Consider the following 20,980-nt stretch of genomic DNA (forward strand, 5'->3'; position numbering starts at 1 on the left):
TCATGCTTTTCAGCACCTGATTGTAATCAAACATATCTTTAACCTAATTCTAACTCCATTTAGGCTTGTATTAATATAAAGAACTAACTGTAACACCATTTGAACCCATGATAACTACTTTTGAGAATCATTAAAAATTCATTGAAATATATATAATATAAATTTTATCTTTGCTGTTGCATAGCTATCCTCATTCCTAGGCTCAAGTTATGTATCCTGGGTCGAAAAAAATGGAAAAATACAATAAGAGTAGATGACAAGTATCAAGGATTTTGCAAATTACAAGTATCATCGAAAAATAAATTGCCAAATATACACTTAATAAGCATAGTTGAAGCATTTTATCGGGCAGTTTGTATTAATCTTGAAAGCTCACTCTTATATCAACTATATGACTGGTCTTTTACCGTGGCAAAAAAATCTAAAAAGAATAAATTCTCTCCAATTCTTAGCAATGATTGGTCTTTTACGGCGGCAAAAAAAAATCTAAAAAGTATAACTTCTCTCTAATTCTTAGCAAAATAAATTTGGTTGACTTTTCTCCAAATTAACTCGGTGAACAACAGATATACACCAAGAAGACATGCATCATACTTCTCCCCACGAATAATACCTTCTCAACGCCCACACTTTTGGAGCTATATCAACCCACAACCCATAAACACAACCCTTTGACGGTCATATGTTGTACATCTGATCTTTATTGTCGAGTAAATTACTTTTTGAGTCTCTATGTTTTAGGGGTTTAACCACTTGAGTCCAAAATCGAAATGTTTAACGCCCTGAGTCCCTATAGCCACTTTTCTTAACAATTTGAGTCCAAATTTCTAACACCATCCACCAAATCTGTTAACTATGAGGGTAATTTGGTCATTTACACACAAAGTACAAGTCTTATATGCACATGAGTACAAGGAACAAGTCTTTAATGCATTAATTTTTAATATATAATATATATATAAATAAATTACCTACCTTTCTCCAGCCACCACCACCACCACCGTCTCTCTCTCTACTTTTCTCCAGCCACCACCAACAACCAACCCTAGCCACCACCCTCAACCACCAACAATTGTCCCAGCCACAAATAACATAACAAATCTCACTTATCCTCCGATTCACTCTCACCTCACACACACAGATCTATATTTCTATCCTCTTATCCAATTCTTCTTCCTCAATTCCTCTCACAGAAAGCCCTAATTCCTCTTACATATCCGTCTGCTCATTTAACCTAATCTATACTGACATTTTTGTTGTTCGATAGCCGATCTGGAGGCCTTCAGGTGCGTATTATCTTCATGATCGATCATTTCATCCACCTAGGGTTAAGAATTTAGGAAAAGGGATCGGAAAATTGGATACTTTAACTGATTGTTCAAGTTGTGCACCGTACGAACTATAGGTTTTGATTGTCATCATGGAAGACAACTGTTATGTATTGGCGGTTGGAAGATGAGTTGTGGCTTTGAATAAGGGTGCCGAAATTGGAACCCTAGGTTGGGGGTACAGTGGAGAACATCACACTGCCGGCCATCTTTTTCTCATCCTAGGGTGGTGGTGGTGTGGTGGTGCGACGGTGATGGTGGCCCCATTAGGGTGTGATGGTGGCAACGTTAGGTCGTGGAGACAACGTTATAGTGGTGGTGGCGGCGGCATTAGGATGGTGGTGGTGATGGTGGCGGCGTTAGGATGGTGGTGGTCATGGTGGTGTGGTGGTGGTGTGGTTGAGAGAGATGAGGAAGAGAGATAGAGAGTAAGTGTGTGTTGTGTGAGTGTGTGTGAGATAGCTTATGTATTATTAACAACTAGTAGGGTGTCCGCGCGATGCAGCGGGAACGATACTTTGCATTGCAGTATTCGTTTCTAGTGGTTTTCTTATCGTATAATATTTATTGTAGCATTTATGTAGTAAAATTAATGTAATATTATATTTTTTGCAATCATAATCAACTGTTTAACACATTATTTTTATAAAAAATGAAAAGTAGACAAAGGGTGCTGCAAGTAGATCCAACCTGACCTGACCCATTTGGGTTTGTACAGAAATTAGACATGTTTCTACCTAAACACGCGCTGACCTCACCCAACCTGTGCCACTCACCAAATTTCCACTTCTATTCTTATCCAACTAGCACAATAAGGGTTAGCTAAGATTTATCTCATTGAAATCTAAAAAACAATAATGGTGCATGATAAGTTATTTAAAAGATAAATAAAAAATAATGTATTGTACGAGAAACATTGCTAGTTTGCTATGGATGTACATCTACCCGTCTCTTGAACTTAAGGTAGGTCCGATCAGCATTAAGAGCTTTGTCTTATTTATAATTTTCTCCTTCCCACGCTTCCTCAAGTTCATGCTCATAATACCATCACTTTGGTTATCTTCGATATAAAGTGAAGAAATGCTTTCAAACACAGAGGCAACATAATAAGCTGTACTTGCTTACCTCCCATATTCTGTGAAGTCTGCTCCAAGCTGATAAACAACAACATTATAAGTTGTTGCACAAAGAAAGGCAAGTTATAAACAACTGATATTCCACAAAACCATAATTAAGAGAATTCTTACCAGCAAATAAAGAGAGAAATTCTACCAACCATCCGCCATCTCTCCAAATCCAAATATCCCAACTCTCAATATGCCTTTTTAAAGCATTGGAACTTGGCCCAAACTTGTGACCTTGGTTTAAACCTGTAAATCCTTGTGGCATGTTGTTAATGTCAGCAAGGTTTTACGAAGGTTAACCTTTGCCATCTTAAAAGCTTATTGGAACACATTTTCAAAGGGTTTACAAATAATAGGACTCCTGGGTACGTAGTATAACACCTCTACTGTCATTACCATCATTAAAACAATCCTAGAGTCCAAGTCGATAAGAACTTCAGCCACATGTGCCTTGTTTGCATTCAACAAAATCTGTGATATTAATACAAATGATACTTGACAAAAATCAAGAAGTTTGTATTCAGTCAAAAAAAGTAAAACTTACAACTTTCCTTATAGGCAGGCTATGAATGTAACAAACTTCTCAAAACTAGGTTGGGTTTTAGCTATTCATAGGTCAATCTCCCATGGACAAAACTGTCGATTATCAAATTCATAACATTATATTTTGAAGTTTCTCCAGGAACATAAAATATGGAAGGAGTTGGTACCTGTGGTAGTCACCTTGGTCGAAATCATAACCGAAAGCCTCTACAATGAAACAATTGTTGGTTTTATAATTTGTTTCAGATGATAATGAATGAATGAGTGATTTAATAAAGATTGATTATGTCATACTCAAAGACCAGCCATTGATGTCCCACAATCCCTTTAGAGTTAAGCATTCATTTATGAAGCTTTGCATTCATCTATATTGACCTCGTTGACCATATACTTTAACAACTTAAAATATTTATTGAACACAAACTGATTAGTAAAAAAGGATGATGTATAATTGGAATTGAATAATTTATACTCTAGAATGTTTGAATAAGGTTTTTTAGCCGTAGTCCAACAGCCCTTTGCTTCAAGCAACATATCGTCTAACCTACATGCATGACATAGCTATTACTAAGATCCACGAACTGGGAATTGGAAATTACCTACACCAAGAGATATTTGAATGAGGTTAACATGATTCTTAGCATGTTACTTACCATAAACCAGACAAAGACTAACCATTTAGCTTCTAATTCTTGTAATCCAAACACATTGTGTATAGGGTCATTGGTAATCCATGTATAACCTTCAATTAAACAAATAAAAAAAGAAATAGAATTCACATATCATATTGGCAGCATATTAAACTAAAACACGGTGTGGAAGTCAAGTGAAGCCCAAATCGGACTAATTTATTACATTTGTAGTTGAGGAGTAGAATCCAACGCCAACCTGGGTCATGAAACGAGAAGTAATCAAAGACTCAAACGCTGATGTGTGTAAAATGCAACATATAAATTACATCAAATGAGGCATAAAACTAACCTTTTTTAAGTACTAATGTTGGAAAAAGAGTGTTTTTGTCTTCCTTTTGTATTTTCAGGATTAAATGAGCTCAAATTAACAAAAGAAGCAAAAAGGCAGCTAAATCTAACATAAATACAAGAAAAGGAACATAAGTGGATTGCCCGACCCCTCGACAGCATCCTCCCAAGCAAAACAGAGAAGGCAGAAGACTGAACACGCCCCGTGCTCAGCCAGCACGGGGCCGTGCCCGAGAAGCAGCAGATAAGACAAACCTATAGAAGCTTCTATTGCCCACCACGGGGCCGTGCTCAGTGAACACGGGGGCGTGGCGAAAGTACTGCAGGCGCATTAATTGTAATTGCGAATTACAATTAATGAGGAGAGAGATTATCAGACGGGCACGGGGCCGTGTGCAGCAGACACGGGGCCGTGCCCAGGCTTCTGTTTAGCCTATAAATAGGAGTGCTTGGTTTCATTGCAACTCATCCCTTGGCACACCACCTCTCTCACACTTCATCCACCACCCACCACCATTACAACACCATCATCCACCACCATCATCCATTGTCCATCATAGAGTGTGTGAGTCGTCTCGGGATCCAAGATTGATCGTAAGAGTTCTTGACAATCAAGGCGATGTTTGCCTAAGTCTCTTACATCACTTGGTGAAGACAAGTGTTTAGTATAATACTTTTTATTTTTAATCTTTTGCACTTTCTATTTGGTTTTGTATTAATGACTTTAATAACTAGTTGCTTATGTTGAAGGTGATTCTTCCTTGTCGTTTGTCCGTGGTGTCTTGCCATTATTTTACTGTCTATATAAAATAAAAGATTTTCACCATTCATGTCTCCACGGTCTATATGGAGGTATGTTGGCTACCTGGTCGGGGGTTAAGGGAACGGTTTGGTAAGGGTCTTGCCCTTGTTCAGCGTTTAGAGGTCCTGCAAGGGACCTGGGTCAAATTTAGTAGGATCTCCTTCAATACCCATAGGTATTGGATGGCGGGGATCCAAACTCTTTGACCCCCTCATAAGTTAACTACTATTAATACTATAACCCGGCTATTTAGGACTGTATCCCTGCTGACTCAGACTACTTAGTCAAGAGTAACGTCACCTCCAAAAGAGGGGTCTACCATAATTTGCATTAATAACTTAATTCATTATCTTTCAATAATCCGACCCTTTAGGATTGTATCCTTGCAAACTACTGGGTTGAGGGTAATGTCGCCTTCAAAAGAGGGGCCTACTACAATAACTAAGATAATCTCTTAAACAAGTGCAAAAGTGCGAAAATAATCAAAGTTTATACTAATACACGAGTCGGATCCAAGTGATTCATCTTATCTATCTGTTTTTATTTTTATTTTTATTTTTCAGCATTTAGTTAATTTTATTTTCTTAGTTTAAAAATCTTTTCTAACATTTTGATTTGGTTAGACGTTGAGGATAAACCGGTACTAAAAGCTCTTGTGTCCTTGGACGACCTCGGTATCTTACCAACACTATACTACGTCCACGATGGGTGCACTTGCCCATATGTGTATTTAGTGTTAGTAAATATCGTGTTTTATAAATTTAAAACTTGGCTAAAAGTGTAAAAAGGGCTTAAAATATACATCTAAAATATATTACACCTAACGCACATCAAGTTTTTGGCGCCGTTGCCGGGGACACAAGAATTTTAAGAAAGTTAGGAATCAACGGCCTAATCATATTTTTATTTTTCTTTTTAATTTTCTAGGATTTTCTTAGTTTTTCAGCTTCTGCAGAGCTCAGCACGGGCCGTGCCTGCTGAACACGCCCCCGTGCTCAATCATTGGAACTGGCAATCTTGTTTTAAGTCAGACAGTAAGCTGAACACGGGGCCGTGCTCACTCAACACGCCCCCGTGTCCAAGATTCACTTACTGAAAACTGAACCGTTAGATCCCGGAGGTTGCTAATTTCTGACACAAACATGAGTGATGGTAATTCTTTTTACTTTCGGCACTCTTATGGTAAGTGGTGTCAATTATGTGGAGGCGAACATAAAGAATTAGAATGCTACTTTCTAAATTATAAGCCCCACTACATAGACCCACCGACTCCTTATAACCTTAAGAGGGGCGAAAGTAAAAATAATCACTATCTCTCCCTCGAATGCGCCCAGCCAGATATTCTAGGAGAAATGCTCCTAGACGAGTTATTTCAACTAGAAGATCTAATTCTAAATTGGTCAAAAGAGCTTAGGAAGGATTTCCTTGATTCACCCCAAGACGAAGACCATGAAGAAATGTTGGGATCGCATTCCAACAACCTCGTTGCTTCCAAAAATACCTTCATACCTAGCGAAGACTTGGACGATAGTCGTCCCTGTGCCGATTGTGCCGTGAAGGACTCTCCATCGACTTCGTTCGGTGCATACATAGACCTGAGCGATTCGGCATATACCTTCTTTAACGAGAGCCCGGGAAAGGGTTGGACTTGTCCACCTAGAATAAAAATAGGAATTACCCTCACCGACAACCTCTTGCGTTCTCGCCTTAGTCTAGGACAATTAAGTTATCTTAGGCACTTTGGGGTTGTCCCGACCAGTAAGGAACCACCCGATATCAATAAGTTCCTTAGAATTAAAGAAACTCCATAAGACAGCTTCCAGACACGGGGCCGTGTCCAGGTCAACACGCCCCCGTGCTCACCTAAAAGATTCTCTGCTGATTTTGTCAGAATACGGACAAAATGTGTCAGGATTTCATCTGCACACGGGGCCGTGTCCAACCAACACGGGGCCGTGTCCAGTGCGCTGTCATTTTGTTTAAATGCAACCTGATTCCTGCTCATTTTTGACACTTCAAAAGACAGAGATTCCTGGGATCTTCACTTATACCATCCTAGGTAAGTTCTAAAAGAAGGTTCCCAAGAACCCTCTTGTCCCTTTCACTTTTATTCATTACCTCTTCTTTCAAATTTTTTCAAACATTTCCTCCATGAAAGCTTGGGAACTCCATCATCCCAACCTTTAAGTGATAAGTTTGTAAGATTATTGGCTAAGGAATCTTGTTTAAAATTAGTTGTATAACTCTGTTTTAAATTATTTGTGCTTAAAACCCAGCCGAAAACCATAAAAATAATTTAAAACTCCAGGACTCCTTGGCCTAAAATCCCGTAGACAAGTGGACACGAGGCCGTGCTAATCGAGCACGGGGCCGTGTCCGAGGTTCTGTTTCTTAAAAATTTAGCTTTCTTCGGTTTATTTCCCAAAAATGGCAAGCAGAACGAGCGGAACATCTTCAAGGAATAACCGACAAGGGAGGAGATCATCAACGGCGGAAGACTCTCTTGTAAACTATGTTTACGCCCTAAGGGAGGCTATTGATGAAATGACGGGAGTGGAAGAAGCATTGGTCGACCGTATCAACCATCTAACGATGGGACTGGAGGGGTGTCTCCGAGAGGTAAACCTCTTGTACCAGAGGTTAAACCTTCTCGCCTCCCCGCCTTTGGTAACTATAATAACCCAAAAGGCGTGGAACATGGTGCCCAAAGTCATCATACCGGCCGAATGGTACGCCATGCACCCTGAGCCTCCGCAAAGGATAGTGCAAGGAGTCCCGGTGAGTGTTCCCCCTCTTCCACAAGTTGCTGAGGATAATGAAGCTGCCTTCTTCCTTCCGAGGGAGATAGAAGAATGGCTTTAACAACATCTAGGGGAGAAAACCGTCGGCCGAAAGTCCTACTACATCGGGAAACTATTCTCGAAATTTTCTTGAAAAGTAGAACTCCTTATGATAACCTCGTGTACCTCCTGACCTAATTAGTTAAGTTTTTTTTTTTAGGAATGCTATGTATCTCTCTATGGTTTTAATGGAATGATGGTTTTAAGGTTTGAATGGTTCATAATAAATAAAACACACTCATGGTGGTAAAGGATGATAAGGGAAACGAGAAACATGGCCCCATGCACAAGAACAAGGCCATCCGACATCAATTTATCCATTACAGTAGGTTCAGCACGGGCCGTGCCCAGCCCACACGGCCCCGTGCTGAACACCCTGCAGGAAAATGCCCAGTTCAGGTAACTGGACACGGGCCGTGTTCACCAGACACGCCCCCGTGTCCAGGCTTCTGTTTCTTTTCTTTAATTATCGTTACTGGCACCTGAACACGGGGTCGTGTCCAGACTACCAGTAACATAAATTTTTGCTTTTAACACCATGTTACACATTCAGTCAACCTAAAAATTTATTTTTGGGACACATTGAGGACAATGTATAATTTAAGTGTGGGGGGATGTTAAAACCTTGAATTTTGCAAGTCCTAATAACAAGCCTTACACAAAACTATATTGGAACCGCTAATCACCCCAACTTTTTTCAAAAAATTTTCATTTTTTTTACTTGTCTAAAGTTTAAGTTGGGAATTTTAAGACTAACAAGGTTATATTTTTACAAATTTACAACCGATAGCGTCGTGATAAAAAGAACCAACATAAGAAAATTATGAAACGGCATGACAAGCTTAGTTAAAATTCGATTATATATACTTGATCACATAGAAAAACCCATTCCCACAAAAGTGAGTTTTGAGCCTTTATTGAGCATACAAATATACATCTTTATGCTAAATGCTCATTTTTCGTTTCTTGTGTGAATAGCCGCTTGGTTCTTACGACTCTAGAACTTGCCACGACAATTCTTTCCCGGTCCTTACCAACTTAAACCCAAGTAAGTAAATGATGGAGGCATTAGGACTAACCCTTTTTCTTTCAAAACCATTATTTTTATTTTTCTTTTCACCTACCCCAAAACCCCCCCTAGTTAACCCCTTTGAGCCTAAACCTTTTCATTTCTTAACCCAAAACCCTTTTTACCCACCAAAAACCTTTTTTATTTTTACCCTTTATTTTAGTAACAAGCTCGGTTTTCGTGTGACTGAAAAAAAAAAGATAGAATTTTACAATAAAGTTAGAAATAAACAAACAAAGCTCCTAAAAAGCTTGTTTGAAGAAATACTTTATTAAGAATAAAAAGTCACTAAAACAAAATGTTTTTACGAAAACCGACGCTTTTTACGCTTTTCGCCCTTTTCTACTAACCACTAACCCAACTACCCACCTTTAGCCCAAGCCTTTACCCAAAAAGTCCTCTTGATATTTACGAAGGTATAAAGTTAAAAAGGAGGAAGATTGATTGCATGGCAAGCTTATGGTAGGAATAAGTTCCATGCCGCTCTCGAGTGATTCACTAAAAATACACCTTCGGCCGAGTGTGAGTGATTTCTCCAATGAGGTATGTGAACTTGTATATAAATGGAAATTTAAAAAGGCATGTTATGCCCAAATAAGTAATTTCTCTTATGAAACATTCTAAATAAATCATAACGAATAGGATTGTAAATAAATAAAAATAAAACCCAACAAGGATCTTGGATTCCCGACACTCTATGACAAGCCAAAACCTTCTCTTATACCCATTCCATTTGGGAGTGTAAGCCACATATTAGAGAGTTTTGCTTGAGGACAAGCAAAAATTCAAGTGTGGGGATATTTGATGTGTGTAAAATGCAACATATAAATTACATCAAATGACGCATAAAACTAACTTTTTTTAAGTACTAATGTTGGAAAAAGAGTGTTTTTGTCTTCCTATTGTATTTTCAGGATTAAATGAGCTCAAATTAACAAAAGAAGCAAAAAGGCAGCTAAATCTAACATAAATACAAGAAAAGGAACATAAGTGGATTGCCCGACCCCTCGACAGCATCCTCCCAAGCAAAACAGAGAAGGTAGAAGACTGAACACGCCCCGTGCTCAGCCAGCACGGGGCCGTGCCCAAGAAGCAGCAGATAAGACAAACCTATAGAAGCTTCTATTGCCCACCACGGGGCCGTGCTCAGTGAACACGGGGGCGTGGCGAAAGTACTGCAGGCGCATTAATTGTAATTGCGAATTACAATTAATGAGGAGAGAGATTGTCAGACGGGCACGGGGCCGTGTGCAGCGGACACGGGGCCGTGCCCAGGCTTCTGTTCAGCCTATAAATAGGAGTGCTTGGTTTCATTGCAACTCATCCCTTGGCACACCACCTCTCTCACACTTCATCCACCACCCACCACCATCACAACACCATTATCCACCACCATCATCCATTGTCCATCATAGAGTGTGTGAGTCGTCTCGGGATCCAAGATTGATCGTAAGAGTTCTTGACAATCAAGGCCATGTTTGCCTAAGTCTCTTACATCACTTGGTGAAGACAAGTGTTTAGTATAATACTTTTTATTTTTATTCTTTTGCACTTTTTATTTGGTTTTGTATTAATGACTTTAATAACTAGTTGCTTATGTTGAAGGTGATTCTTCCTTCTCGTTTGTCCGTGGTGTCTTGGCATTATTTTACTGTCTATATAAAATAAAAGATTTTCACCATTCATATCTCCACGGTCTATATGGAGGTATGTTGGCTACCTGGTCGGGGGTTAAGGGAACGGTTTGGTAAGGGTCTTGCCCTTGTTCAGCGTTTAGAGGTCCTGCAAGGGACATGGGTCAAATTTAGTAGGATCTCCTTCAATACCCATAGGTATTGGGTAGCGGGGATCCAAACTCTTTGACCCCCTCATAAGTTAACTACTATTAATACTATAACCCGGCAATTTAGGACTATATCGCTGCTGACTCAGACTACTTAGTCGAGGGTAACGTCACCTCCAAAAGAGGGGCCTACCATAATTTGCATTAATAACTTAATTCATTATCTTTCAATAATTCGACCTTTTAGGATTATATCCTTGCTGACTTAAACTACTGGGTTGAGGGTAACGTCGCCTTCAAAAGAGGGGCCTACTACAATAACTAAGATAATCTCTTAAACAAGTGCAAAAATGCGAAAATAATCAAAGGTTATACTAATACACGAGTCGGATCCAAGTGATTCATCTTGTCTATCTGTTTTTATTTTTATTTTTATTTTTATTTTTCAGCATTTAGTTAATTTTATTTTCTTAGTTTAAAAATCTTTTCTAACATTTTGATTTGGTTAGACGTTGAGGATAAACCGGTACTAAAAGCTCTTGTGTCCTTGGACGACCTCGGTATCTTACCAACACTATACTACGTCCACGATGGGTGCACTTGCCCATATGTGTGTTTAGTGTTAGTAAATATCGTGTTTTATAAATTTAAAACTTGGCTACAAGTGTAAAAAGGGCTTAAAATATACATCTAAAATATATTACACCTAACGCACATCAACGCTTTAAAACAATACCCAACCACCATAATCTTACTCAGATAATCTTGAATCAATTATTAAACATTTCAAAATTTTCAAATTTGACTTTAAATAGAAATCGAGCACCAAGAATCAGATTTCATCATCCGTCGGTGGCAGCAACTTTCAAAGACATAAGTGCAATAAAATAAAATCATTAAAGGTCGAAATCTTGAAAATTTTCAATTAGAGAGAATAAAAAATTGCCAGAGGGTCCAAAACATTATTACTTTAATGTTTTCTAGAAAAAACTACCAGTGGAGTGGATTCAAATCTAAACAAAATACATAACGAATTCAAAATATTATAATATAACTTTTTATTTACATTATGCCCCAAAATGCTAAATTAGCTTACGAACAATCAGGAGCTAATCGGAAGTCTTGAAGATGATGAACATACTTGCGATGATCGTTGTGGTCACTGTTGGTTCAGCCACTAACCACCGTTGGAACCCTAATCCCCGACACCGGAGTGCATCAGATGTGGCGGAACCATTGTCGGGAACATGTAACAACCAGTATTGGTCAGAATCGTCATTACGCAGACCAATCTAACAACCGATGGAACATACAATTGAAGGAGGACTTACCAGATCTTCGTCGGAGTCTTCGCCGAAACCCTGGATGCCATCGCCGGAAGAAACGGCTAGGGTTTTTTTGTCATCGTCTTCCTCTTCGTTTTAACATTGGAACCGTCGACGATGTTTATGTGGCTCTTGTAGACCACCGCCTTATGGAAGGCTGTAACCGAATCATTCCCACCGTCACTCACCTGCTCCATCTGTCTTCACCGCCGAATCATTACCACCATCACTCACCTGCTCCATCTGTATTCACCACCGGGGTATGGTTGGCGCCGTCGTAGCACCTCCGCTGCCACCCTCATATTTCTCTCTCGATCTCGCTCTTGCGTGTTCTCCCTTTTTGTTTATCTCTCTATCTCCTGCAAGAGGGATTGAGGTGGTGTGAGAGAGAGCATAAATTTAGGCTTAAATTTCGAAACCTTATTTCAAAATTTATAAGTCACGATTGGAGCCAAATTTGATTCTGGATACATATTTCTTAACATGAAAGCTTTATCTGTTAAAGATAATAAGAGATAAAAATGTAATTAAGATGGAGGTGTTAAAATGTAATTAGTGTTTAAAAGATTAATTTACTCTTATTTTAAGGTTGTACCTTATGCATTAAGGTGAAAAAAAATCATATTTTTTTAATCGTAAAATGTCCCCCCTAATGTATTATTTACACTGTATAAATGATAGGACACGTTGCTTTAATCATTTGTACACTAATGCTTCATCTATTTGTACATTTTAATCCGTACGTCAATACTGACCAAGACAACTATTGAAACGTTGACAAAAATGAGTAGGTTGTCACGGTACCTTTAGATTTTTTTAAAACATTATAGTTTATAAGATATGACAAGAATACATAAAAGATATATAAGTTTGTTGTGGAGGGGGGAAATGTAACTAATTATCTATAATTTTGTTAAAACTCAGGGATTTAAGTTTAATAAGTTTATGGGCTAAAAAATAAATAGTGTTTAAAAGACCAAATTACCCTTATTTTAGTGGTCTATCTATAAATAAATGAGGGAAAAGTTCTTATTTTTTGGGTATCTTAAAATACCACTCCCTCATGCATTATAATATAGTATAGATTAATAATAATAATAATAATAATAATAATAATAATAATAATAACAATAATAATAATAATAATAATATACAGGGGCATTTTAGTCTTTTAATGAAAAACTAACAGAAAATTTAAACAGAGTTAGAAATTTGGACTCAAATGGTTAAGAAAAATGGCTATAGGGAAACATTTTGATTTTTGACTCAAGTGGTTAAAACCACTAAAACACATGGACTCAAAAAGTAATTTACCCTTAATACCTAAAACAATAATAGCACAATTCAAGAAATTAAGATGCATCAGCAAATAAAATAGGTTTCTAAAACACCCATACAAGGAAGATATAAAAGATACAAAAACTAAGATTAACTTCATTCCCGAGTGCACCATATAGCCTATCAGCTATTAAAAAATATGAAAAATAAACTGTTTAATCAGAAGTATTTTGTCACAATATATGTATAAGGAATAAAGAAGATGACAAACCCGGCTCCATTAATCTATTTGCCTTGAACATACAGTCTTTTGACAGATAGGCATTAGAGTTAATTATACTACTGCTACATGTAAAAGTAATATACAATGATCAAGGCCGGCCTGACTAGCTATCCTGAGTGGAATCAGAAATTAAGAGCAGAACCAAGTCACTCCCAGAAATAGTCTCGTAAATATCTCCAAGGGTTCCACTTTCTTCAGAGAAGCCAGCGGCCGGATCCTCGTTAAAGGATCGAACCCTTTCGTAAACCAATATATTTCATAAAACAAAACACAAAAACAGTCAACAGTTATACTTTACACCTATCATTAACATACTAAAATACTACAAAAAAAAAAGAAGCCTTCAAAACTACCTTCACTACAAAAAAGATTTTGCTTCTACAAGAGAATCCCTAAGGTTTTGAGCTTGAACAGGAGCCTACAAAATGAATCCGATACTACTAGAAAACTGCTAGCATTCCCACGTCAATTTCCGACTAATGGTTAAAATGAAATTGGATTCCGTCGAAAATCCGTCAGAATTTTTCGAAACTTATCCTACGCAAACCAATTTGTCATTTTTTGTCGTTTTTTTTGTCATAAAACTAAGACCCTCTCTTATTTGTCGGAATTTCGTAGGAAAAGGGTCGGCATTTTTGTTTGTAGGAAATGTGTAGGAAATTTTGGTAGAAATACTAGCAGTTTTCTAGTAGTGCCATATATAATTATTTACATTAACATTAGGACTAATTTGGCACAAAAAAATATAAAAATAATTAATCAAAAGAATAAAATTACAAACCTGAGAACTCCATCTAATGACACCACTCTGCTTAATACCTTTAAAAGCATCGGGCAACAAATAAAACATATCTCTTCCTCCTCTCACAATATACTACACAAACATATGAACTCATCATTTTCAAAACCTCCAAAACTACAAGGATCAACAGCAATCCCTCACTGAACCTCATATCAACAAGACCTGTCACCCTTCAAACCTGGCCAATAGAACCGACGCCGGTGAACTCATCAGTGATTAATCAATATGAATAGTATAGAAAAGATAATCGTTGTTTCATATTTTAGATTTTAATAATAGCTTGATATGATTCAAGGAGTTTGATTCAGGGGTCTTTGAAGGTAGGAGAAGGGTGGACAGAGAATGGGATCGAAAATAATATTGGGTTTCTTGAAAATTAAAACTAATTAATTAATAGAAGCAATAAAATTGCAAACCTGAGACAGGTTTGAAGATCAAATGGCGTTGATAGTTGAAGATCGAGATCGATACAATTGGTAGTATACGGTGGGGAGGGTTTTATTCGTATCGGCGGGTGAAGGTAGGAGAAGGGTAGGGAGGATTGTCTAAATTAAAAACCTAATTAGAACGGAGGAGAAGACAAAAACGCGTACCATGAAGAAAATAGAACACAGTACAAAAAGTCCTACGTGGCAAATACATCAAGTTAGAAGAAAATTAAAGAAATGGGCCGATATCCAACCAAGTGTATCATCATTTTGATTTATACGTATAAAGATTGGTCACAGTGATCATATAACTCATCAAATAAATCTTCCAATTTTGGTCATAGTCACTATACTGGTGTGATGGTAATACTAGTATCTTAACCACCACTAGGACACTGTGACACTCACACATAAATATAGCTTAAGAATCTTTGTTATTTTTATGACAATAAAATACAACTTAGTCTCGTGAGTATGTCATAATCTTAACTCAAACCATTCAATCTTCATTATGTAGTGATTCATCCAGATTTGCAGCAGAACTATGATGATGAATTTGTGAATTCATGATTGAGTTTTGTATGAATCAAGTATGTGCAGAACAAATGGACAGATCGAATGTAAATAGGAAATGTCTTGGTGCCAGTAGTATGTTCCCGGCAATTCATATATATACATATTACATCGAACAGTTATGTTGGCAGTTAATATTTTGGCGGCAATAACCGTCATCTTGATAACCAACATACCCGTTCGTTTATTAAACCGTTTCACATATATTGTAACATATAAATCCTAAATATAAGTACATAAAATAACGATAATTATGTTTATACACTAATACCCTCCCCTAAACATAATTCTGTTTACGAGAGTTCTTGAGCACACTTTTGTTTGCTTCCGTGACAGCTTTCTCCGCTCTTGAGAAATCAAATCTTTTCCGTTGAAGCTTCTTAAGGCCATGCCAGTCGCTACCACCATAATAAACATACTGATCATTAGCTTCATTATGAATGTTGCCAGATCCTCCTTGCGACCATTCTACATCTCCTGCATATAGTGCATAATGGCTGATATCATTCTCTGTTACTCTTGCATCTGATGAACATTCAGCAATCTCTTTCTCTCCATCACTCTTGCATTCTCTGGGATCCTCTACCTTTTCTTCCTTCATTTCTAATGCCGTTTCTTGCGTTATCTTGATCTTATAGTAGTAAACCAGAACATCTAAGTACATTGCATAAATCAGCCGCATGTACTCCCCATCTTCAAACTCGAACCCTATATCTTTTGCTATCATCGCCCATATACCATTTTCTGTAACCCGCCTATGACCGCCTTCTCGTTTCACTGCCATATAAAGATCCAACAGCCCTACCTTCCGATTGTTTGAAATGACTGCAGGCAATGGTCTTGATTGCACTTCTAACTTGACTTTGAGGAACCATTCCACCATCTTCTCAAATGTAACATCAAGATAATATTTGTATTTAAGAAAATACTCAACATCATCAAGCATATCTAACAGGGCCTTACAATCACCAAAGTTATTAAACTTCATTGCTTGTAGGATTAGAATGTTCCAATCCGGTTCGCTTGCAGATAAGTTTAATTTCTCAAAATAATCATTCAGAAAATCTGCCCTATACTTCTCATGTTCATTTCCCTTTGCTAACACACATTGCTTTTCTGATTCACCCAACTCCTCTTCCTTTGTCATTCCAGAATGACTATTTCGTTTATTGTTTATAGGTACACTAAAAGTTGGGTAAATTTTGCATCTTTCTCCCATGAACTTCACCGTAAACCCTTGTGTGATTAACTGATCATAACTTAATATATTTCTATCTATGTCCGTAGTGTATAAAACACTTTGAATACGCATATTTTCTGATCCGGACATAACATCTACTATTCCAACGCCTCTAACGAAGAAGAAATGATTTTCTCCAGTCTTAGTTTCAACATGAGACATATTTTTGATTCTTTTAAACATGTCTATGTTATAACAGAAGTGACGTTTGAGAGATTTACTAACATACCACATATCGGACCAATATCTTCCATCGGTTCCATCCAGAATGAATTCTTGTCGTTCTTCGTCTTGATGATTGTCATCTTTCATTGATCCTTCTTGAATTCCAACATTTGCCGCTTGACGTAATAACTGATTCTCTTCATCCTTTTCTTTTTCTTGACATGAGGATATTTCATGACCAGGCATATTACAATAATAACAGCGGCGCTCCATCCTTCTCCGATCACGTCTCTCTTCTGAACAATGGGCACAAGGCATCATTGACGATGTTTGCCTAAGATTGTCACTGATTGAAGAACTGGCTCTGATACCACTTTGTAGTGATTCATCCAGATTTGCAGCAGAACTATGATGATGAATTTGTGAATTCATGATTGAGTTTTGTATGAATCAAGTATGTGCAGAACAAATGGACAGATCGAATGTAAATAGGAAATGTCTTGGTGCCAATAGTATGTTCCCGGCAATTTATATATATACATATTACATCGAACAGTTATGTTGGCAGTTAATATTTTGGCGGCAATAACCGTCATCTTGATAACCAACATACCCGTTCGTTTATTAAACCGTTTCACATATATTGTAACATATAAATCCTAAATATAAGTACATAAAATAACGATAATTATGTTTATACACTAATACATTAGTCCCGAACACATAAAGTTGTTTTTCTAACATAAAACAGATAAAATTTGTTTGATGAGATATTAAGATAAACAAAACAATTCTGCTATTAAAAAAAAGTTCGTATAGATACTGAAAATGATGACTTTGATGTGGAATCTTCTATCAATATTTCATTTATACACACGTACATAAAATTACAAATATATAATTAAAAAAGATTTTTCTCAAAAAGATTATGCAAGAAATGAGTTATAGATAAATTTGAATGATAAATAATGTAACGCGAAAAATAAGTTTTAAGTCATAAAAATGGTCAAAGATCACCTGTCATGAACCTACTTTCATCATTTTCCATTCAACCTTTTTCTGGCTTTTTTTCATTACAAACTAAAATGGTTTTTCATGGGTTTGAATACTTTTGGAAATAGAAACCCTACAATATCCTACATAATACCTAAACTACCCTTCCTATTTCAAAAAGAAAAAGAACCCAACCACAGTGGCAATTCAGAGCTGTTGTCAGCTAGTTAAGGGACGGGTCACGTCCTCGGGACCCACACATTCTTTCTTGACTCCATTGTCGACTATGCATCCGTCCATGCACCAAATATGGGGATCTGAGACCTCACTTCATGTGTTGTTGCTGTTGGGATCCATGCATCCATAGCTATAGAACTCACCATTGAAACGGGTTCACTCGCAATGGTTTTAGGCTGGTCCGTGGGTTCGAGGTCTTTGGTTCGCCTTGCTAGTTCACCGGTTAAAAGGGTGTTGCTTTCAATGATCTTTTCGACATTGTACCTAGTCATGTCGAAGTTTGTAACGGCGTTTGTGCCACGGAATTTGATTGCAGCCACGTCGTAAGCCTCAGCAGCATCCTCTTGGGTGCCTGAATATTATTCACTTTTAGAATGTACGTTTCTTTTGTTATGGATTAAAGGTTTGCATAAGGTTTAGTGCAAACGCGACTTACTAAATGTGCCTAGGTAAAGATCCTTGTTCCCGGCTACACGACCGATTCGAGCTTGCCATCTGCCATGTTGATGATGTCTGAAAATTTGCAAATCTATATATCATTAAAAGCTATATAATTTCTTTACTTATTGTCAGAACTGAAAAACAAAACAATATTAGTGAATAATATTTTCTAGGTATTTAATGAAATCCATTTATTAAGAGATATTACAATGAAAAAGATAATTTAATGTTATAACTAAGTAACTAATGTTAAAACTAATCAAGTAATGATAATGATAAAATGTCAATAAGGTACTATCCTAACATTCAAAGAAGATAGAATAACGACTAACAAACAAACAAACAAACAAATAAATAAATAAATAAATAATAATAATAATAATAATAATAATAATAATAATAATAATAATAATAATAATAATAATAATAATAAACAACTCGGTTAAGACTTGTAAATCATGTAAAAATGACTAATTGTTGCACCTTGTTACTCCTCTATAAATGGAAGCACCCCTAGAAAAACCACTGCTTCTCCTGAACAGAATATATGGGGGGAAATTAATTAGTCATATGTTATATGTGGTTTGAAAGTGGGAAAATTGGAAGAAAGAGAAGTTACCTTCTTAAATGAGCAACATATTCTTGTCTAGACATATTCTTCATTTCTTCAAGCTCTTGTTCATAATTTTCCAACTAAGTCAACACTTTGGATGTTAATATTGGCTTGATTACCATTCAGAAATACAATTATTTGCAATATTTAATGTAAAAAAAAGCTACCGGAAAATTAATATGAGTAGAAGGTCCCCAATACTTGAGTGCTGCTAGATCATAAGCTCTAGCAGCTTTCTCTTCCATATCATAACCCCCTAAAAGTCATCATGAAGTAATCATTAACTATTAGTTATTCTTGATATCAATAAAGTCAATTTTTTTTGTAGCTAAAACAAGAAAAGGAAGCTTACCCAGATAAACTGATCAAGCAAAGTTTACAGTCCAGGAACCAAAAAACATGAAAATAGTTAAAAAAACTGAAGAGTTATGATTATTTAAAAATAAGCAAAATAAGTAAAAAGTCAACACTTCTAACCTTGTCTTCCCTTCCTGGTCTGCCCTTCTTTTTTGCAACTGTTGTCCCATAAATGAGCTTCATATCTACCTGTCCATCTATGCCTGGTGTAGATAAAGATTCAGAATCATTTCCCATTTCAAATTTACAACAAAATCTGCACATACTTCAAAAAAACAAAAAATAACCTGGTGACACCCCTATACTGGGAGGTTCTTTGACCAAATGTATCTAAAGACTTTCTGTGAACAATCTGCTTATGTTGGTTCACCTTAGCAGACCCTCTTTTCTTTGTATCCATAACCACAGTTTCAGTAACACTAGTAGCAACAGGTGTGACTTGTTGCTGTGAAACAGTGACACATGAGCTTGATTGTGAACATCCAGGGCTCATTGACAACCTAAGGGACTGTAAACCATCACCAGAATGGTAGTTGTTTGAAATCCAACCTTCTCCAATAGATGGCAGATAAAGGCCACAAGTAGTATTAGCAACAATCTTGGCTTCATGTTGTTGTACTATTGGGTACAACCCGGAGTAATCTTGGTAGTGTTGAGGTTGAATATGGTAATTTTGGTTGTAGTACATTGTACTAGTATGATTATCCAAACCTGAGGTCCCCATTATTACACCACCAAAAAAGTTTTCAAGTTTTGGTGTTGTGGAAGCAACCATCCCTAAAAAGAAACTCACCATTACTAACATTTCAAGCAAAAATCCAAAATAATCAAATAAAAATATAAGAAAAGAAGTTCAGAACTGACCAAGTGAACCATCAGATTTGAGTGGCATGGTGGGAAAAGATGAGTATATTCCACCACCATTTACACCCTCAACTCCACCATAGTAGATGTTTTGGTAGTTGAAGTTAGAAGGGAGAGTGAAAAAGGCTGTGGGATTTGAAGAAGGATGAGAGTCATGAGGAGAAAGAGAGACACCCAACCAGTTGTCACTGTTTTTGTTGTTGTCATTAACGTTGTTGCTAGTCATTGTTGTATGCTAAAACTCACTCAAAAAGAGAAAAAGATTGTATGTAACCCAAACCAAGGTTTGATAATTCTCAATGATTGGTGAAGTGGTAAACTATGCACTGTTTTTTGAAAGTAATAAGAATAGGGGTGTGGGGAGAGAGGATGATAAACAATATAATATGTTTGTTGTTGTGTAGTTGCAGACTCATAAGTAAGCAGAATCTATGTAGATCTTGAAATAACGTACATGAACGACTTGTATACATCAAATGTAAATGAAAAACAATTGCATTAACTCGTCGTTATCCATCTCTCTCCGTGAAAAGATGGGTAAAGGGGAACAAAGCAAGTTTCTTCAAACTCAAACAAAAAGAATGAGTTTACAGCAAACAATGTTGGGAATCCTTCCAGCATTACGTTGGGATCTGTGTTTGAGAAAGACTTGATCTTTTGCTTTCCCACCTCTCTCTCTTCTTTACTCTTTTACTTTATGTGATGGACGGATAGATAGATAGAGATAGATGGATATTACAACACTTATAAATGTATTAATTATGCAATTTATGGTATGTTTTTCAAGGATATATTTTTAGGTAACAATCAGTTTACTAAAAGAATTCAAAAGAAGTTAACTATAGTATTCAAAAGAAGTTAACTCGTTCATCAACTGCGGACATGAGAGATACTGAGTTCATAAGAAATGTC

General features: G+C 36.9%; 1 protein-coding gene and 1 long non-coding RNA gene across 3 annotated transcripts; both read right to left on the minus strand.

Moving 5' to 3' along the window:
* Nucleotides 1-11,380: 11,380 nt before the first annotated feature.
* LOC110878938 lies at nucleotides 11,381-14,737 on the minus strand. 2 transcript variants are annotated; one of them, XR_004867457.1, is made up of 4 exons: nucleotides 14,574-14,723; nucleotides 14,137-14,335; nucleotides 11,801-12,153; nucleotides 11,381-11,664 (listed from the first exon to the last, which is right to left on the minus strand). It is a non-coding gene; the product is annotated as an uncharacterized LOC110878938 (long non-coding RNA). The 2 variants fall into 2 exon arrangements; XR_002558323.2 differs by having other exon boundaries at nucleotides 11,381-12,153; nucleotides 14,574-14,737.
* A 2,846-nt stretch (nucleotides 14,738-17,583) lies between these two features.
* LOC110878939 (AP2-like ethylene-responsive transcription factor ANT) lies at nucleotides 17,584-20,634 on the minus strand. The gene is made up of 9 exons (XM_022127335.2): nucleotides 20,069-20,634; nucleotides 19,492-19,981; nucleotides 19,325-19,407; nucleotides 19,200-19,208; nucleotides 19,015-19,103; nucleotides 18,854-18,927; nucleotides 18,718-18,768; nucleotides 18,230-18,306; nucleotides 17,584-18,145 (listed from the first exon to the last, which is right to left on the minus strand). The coding sequence occupies exons 1-9, from the start codon at nucleotides 20,292-20,294 to the stop codon at nucleotides 17,841-17,843; spliced, it is 1,404 nt and encodes a 467-aa protein (XP_021983027.1). The 5' UTR covers nucleotides 20,295-20,634; the 3' UTR covers nucleotides 17,584-17,840.
* Between the last annotated feature and the right edge of the window lie 346 nt (nucleotides 20,635-20,980).

Source organism: Helianthus annuus, chromosome 9 (assembly GCF_002127325.2).
Source record: "Helianthus annuus cultivar XRQ/B chromosome 9, HanXRQr2.0-SUNRISE, whole genome shotgun sequence".
Classification (NCBI taxonomy): Eukaryota; Viridiplantae; Streptophyta; class Magnoliopsida; order Asterales; family Asteraceae; genus Helianthus; species Helianthus annuus.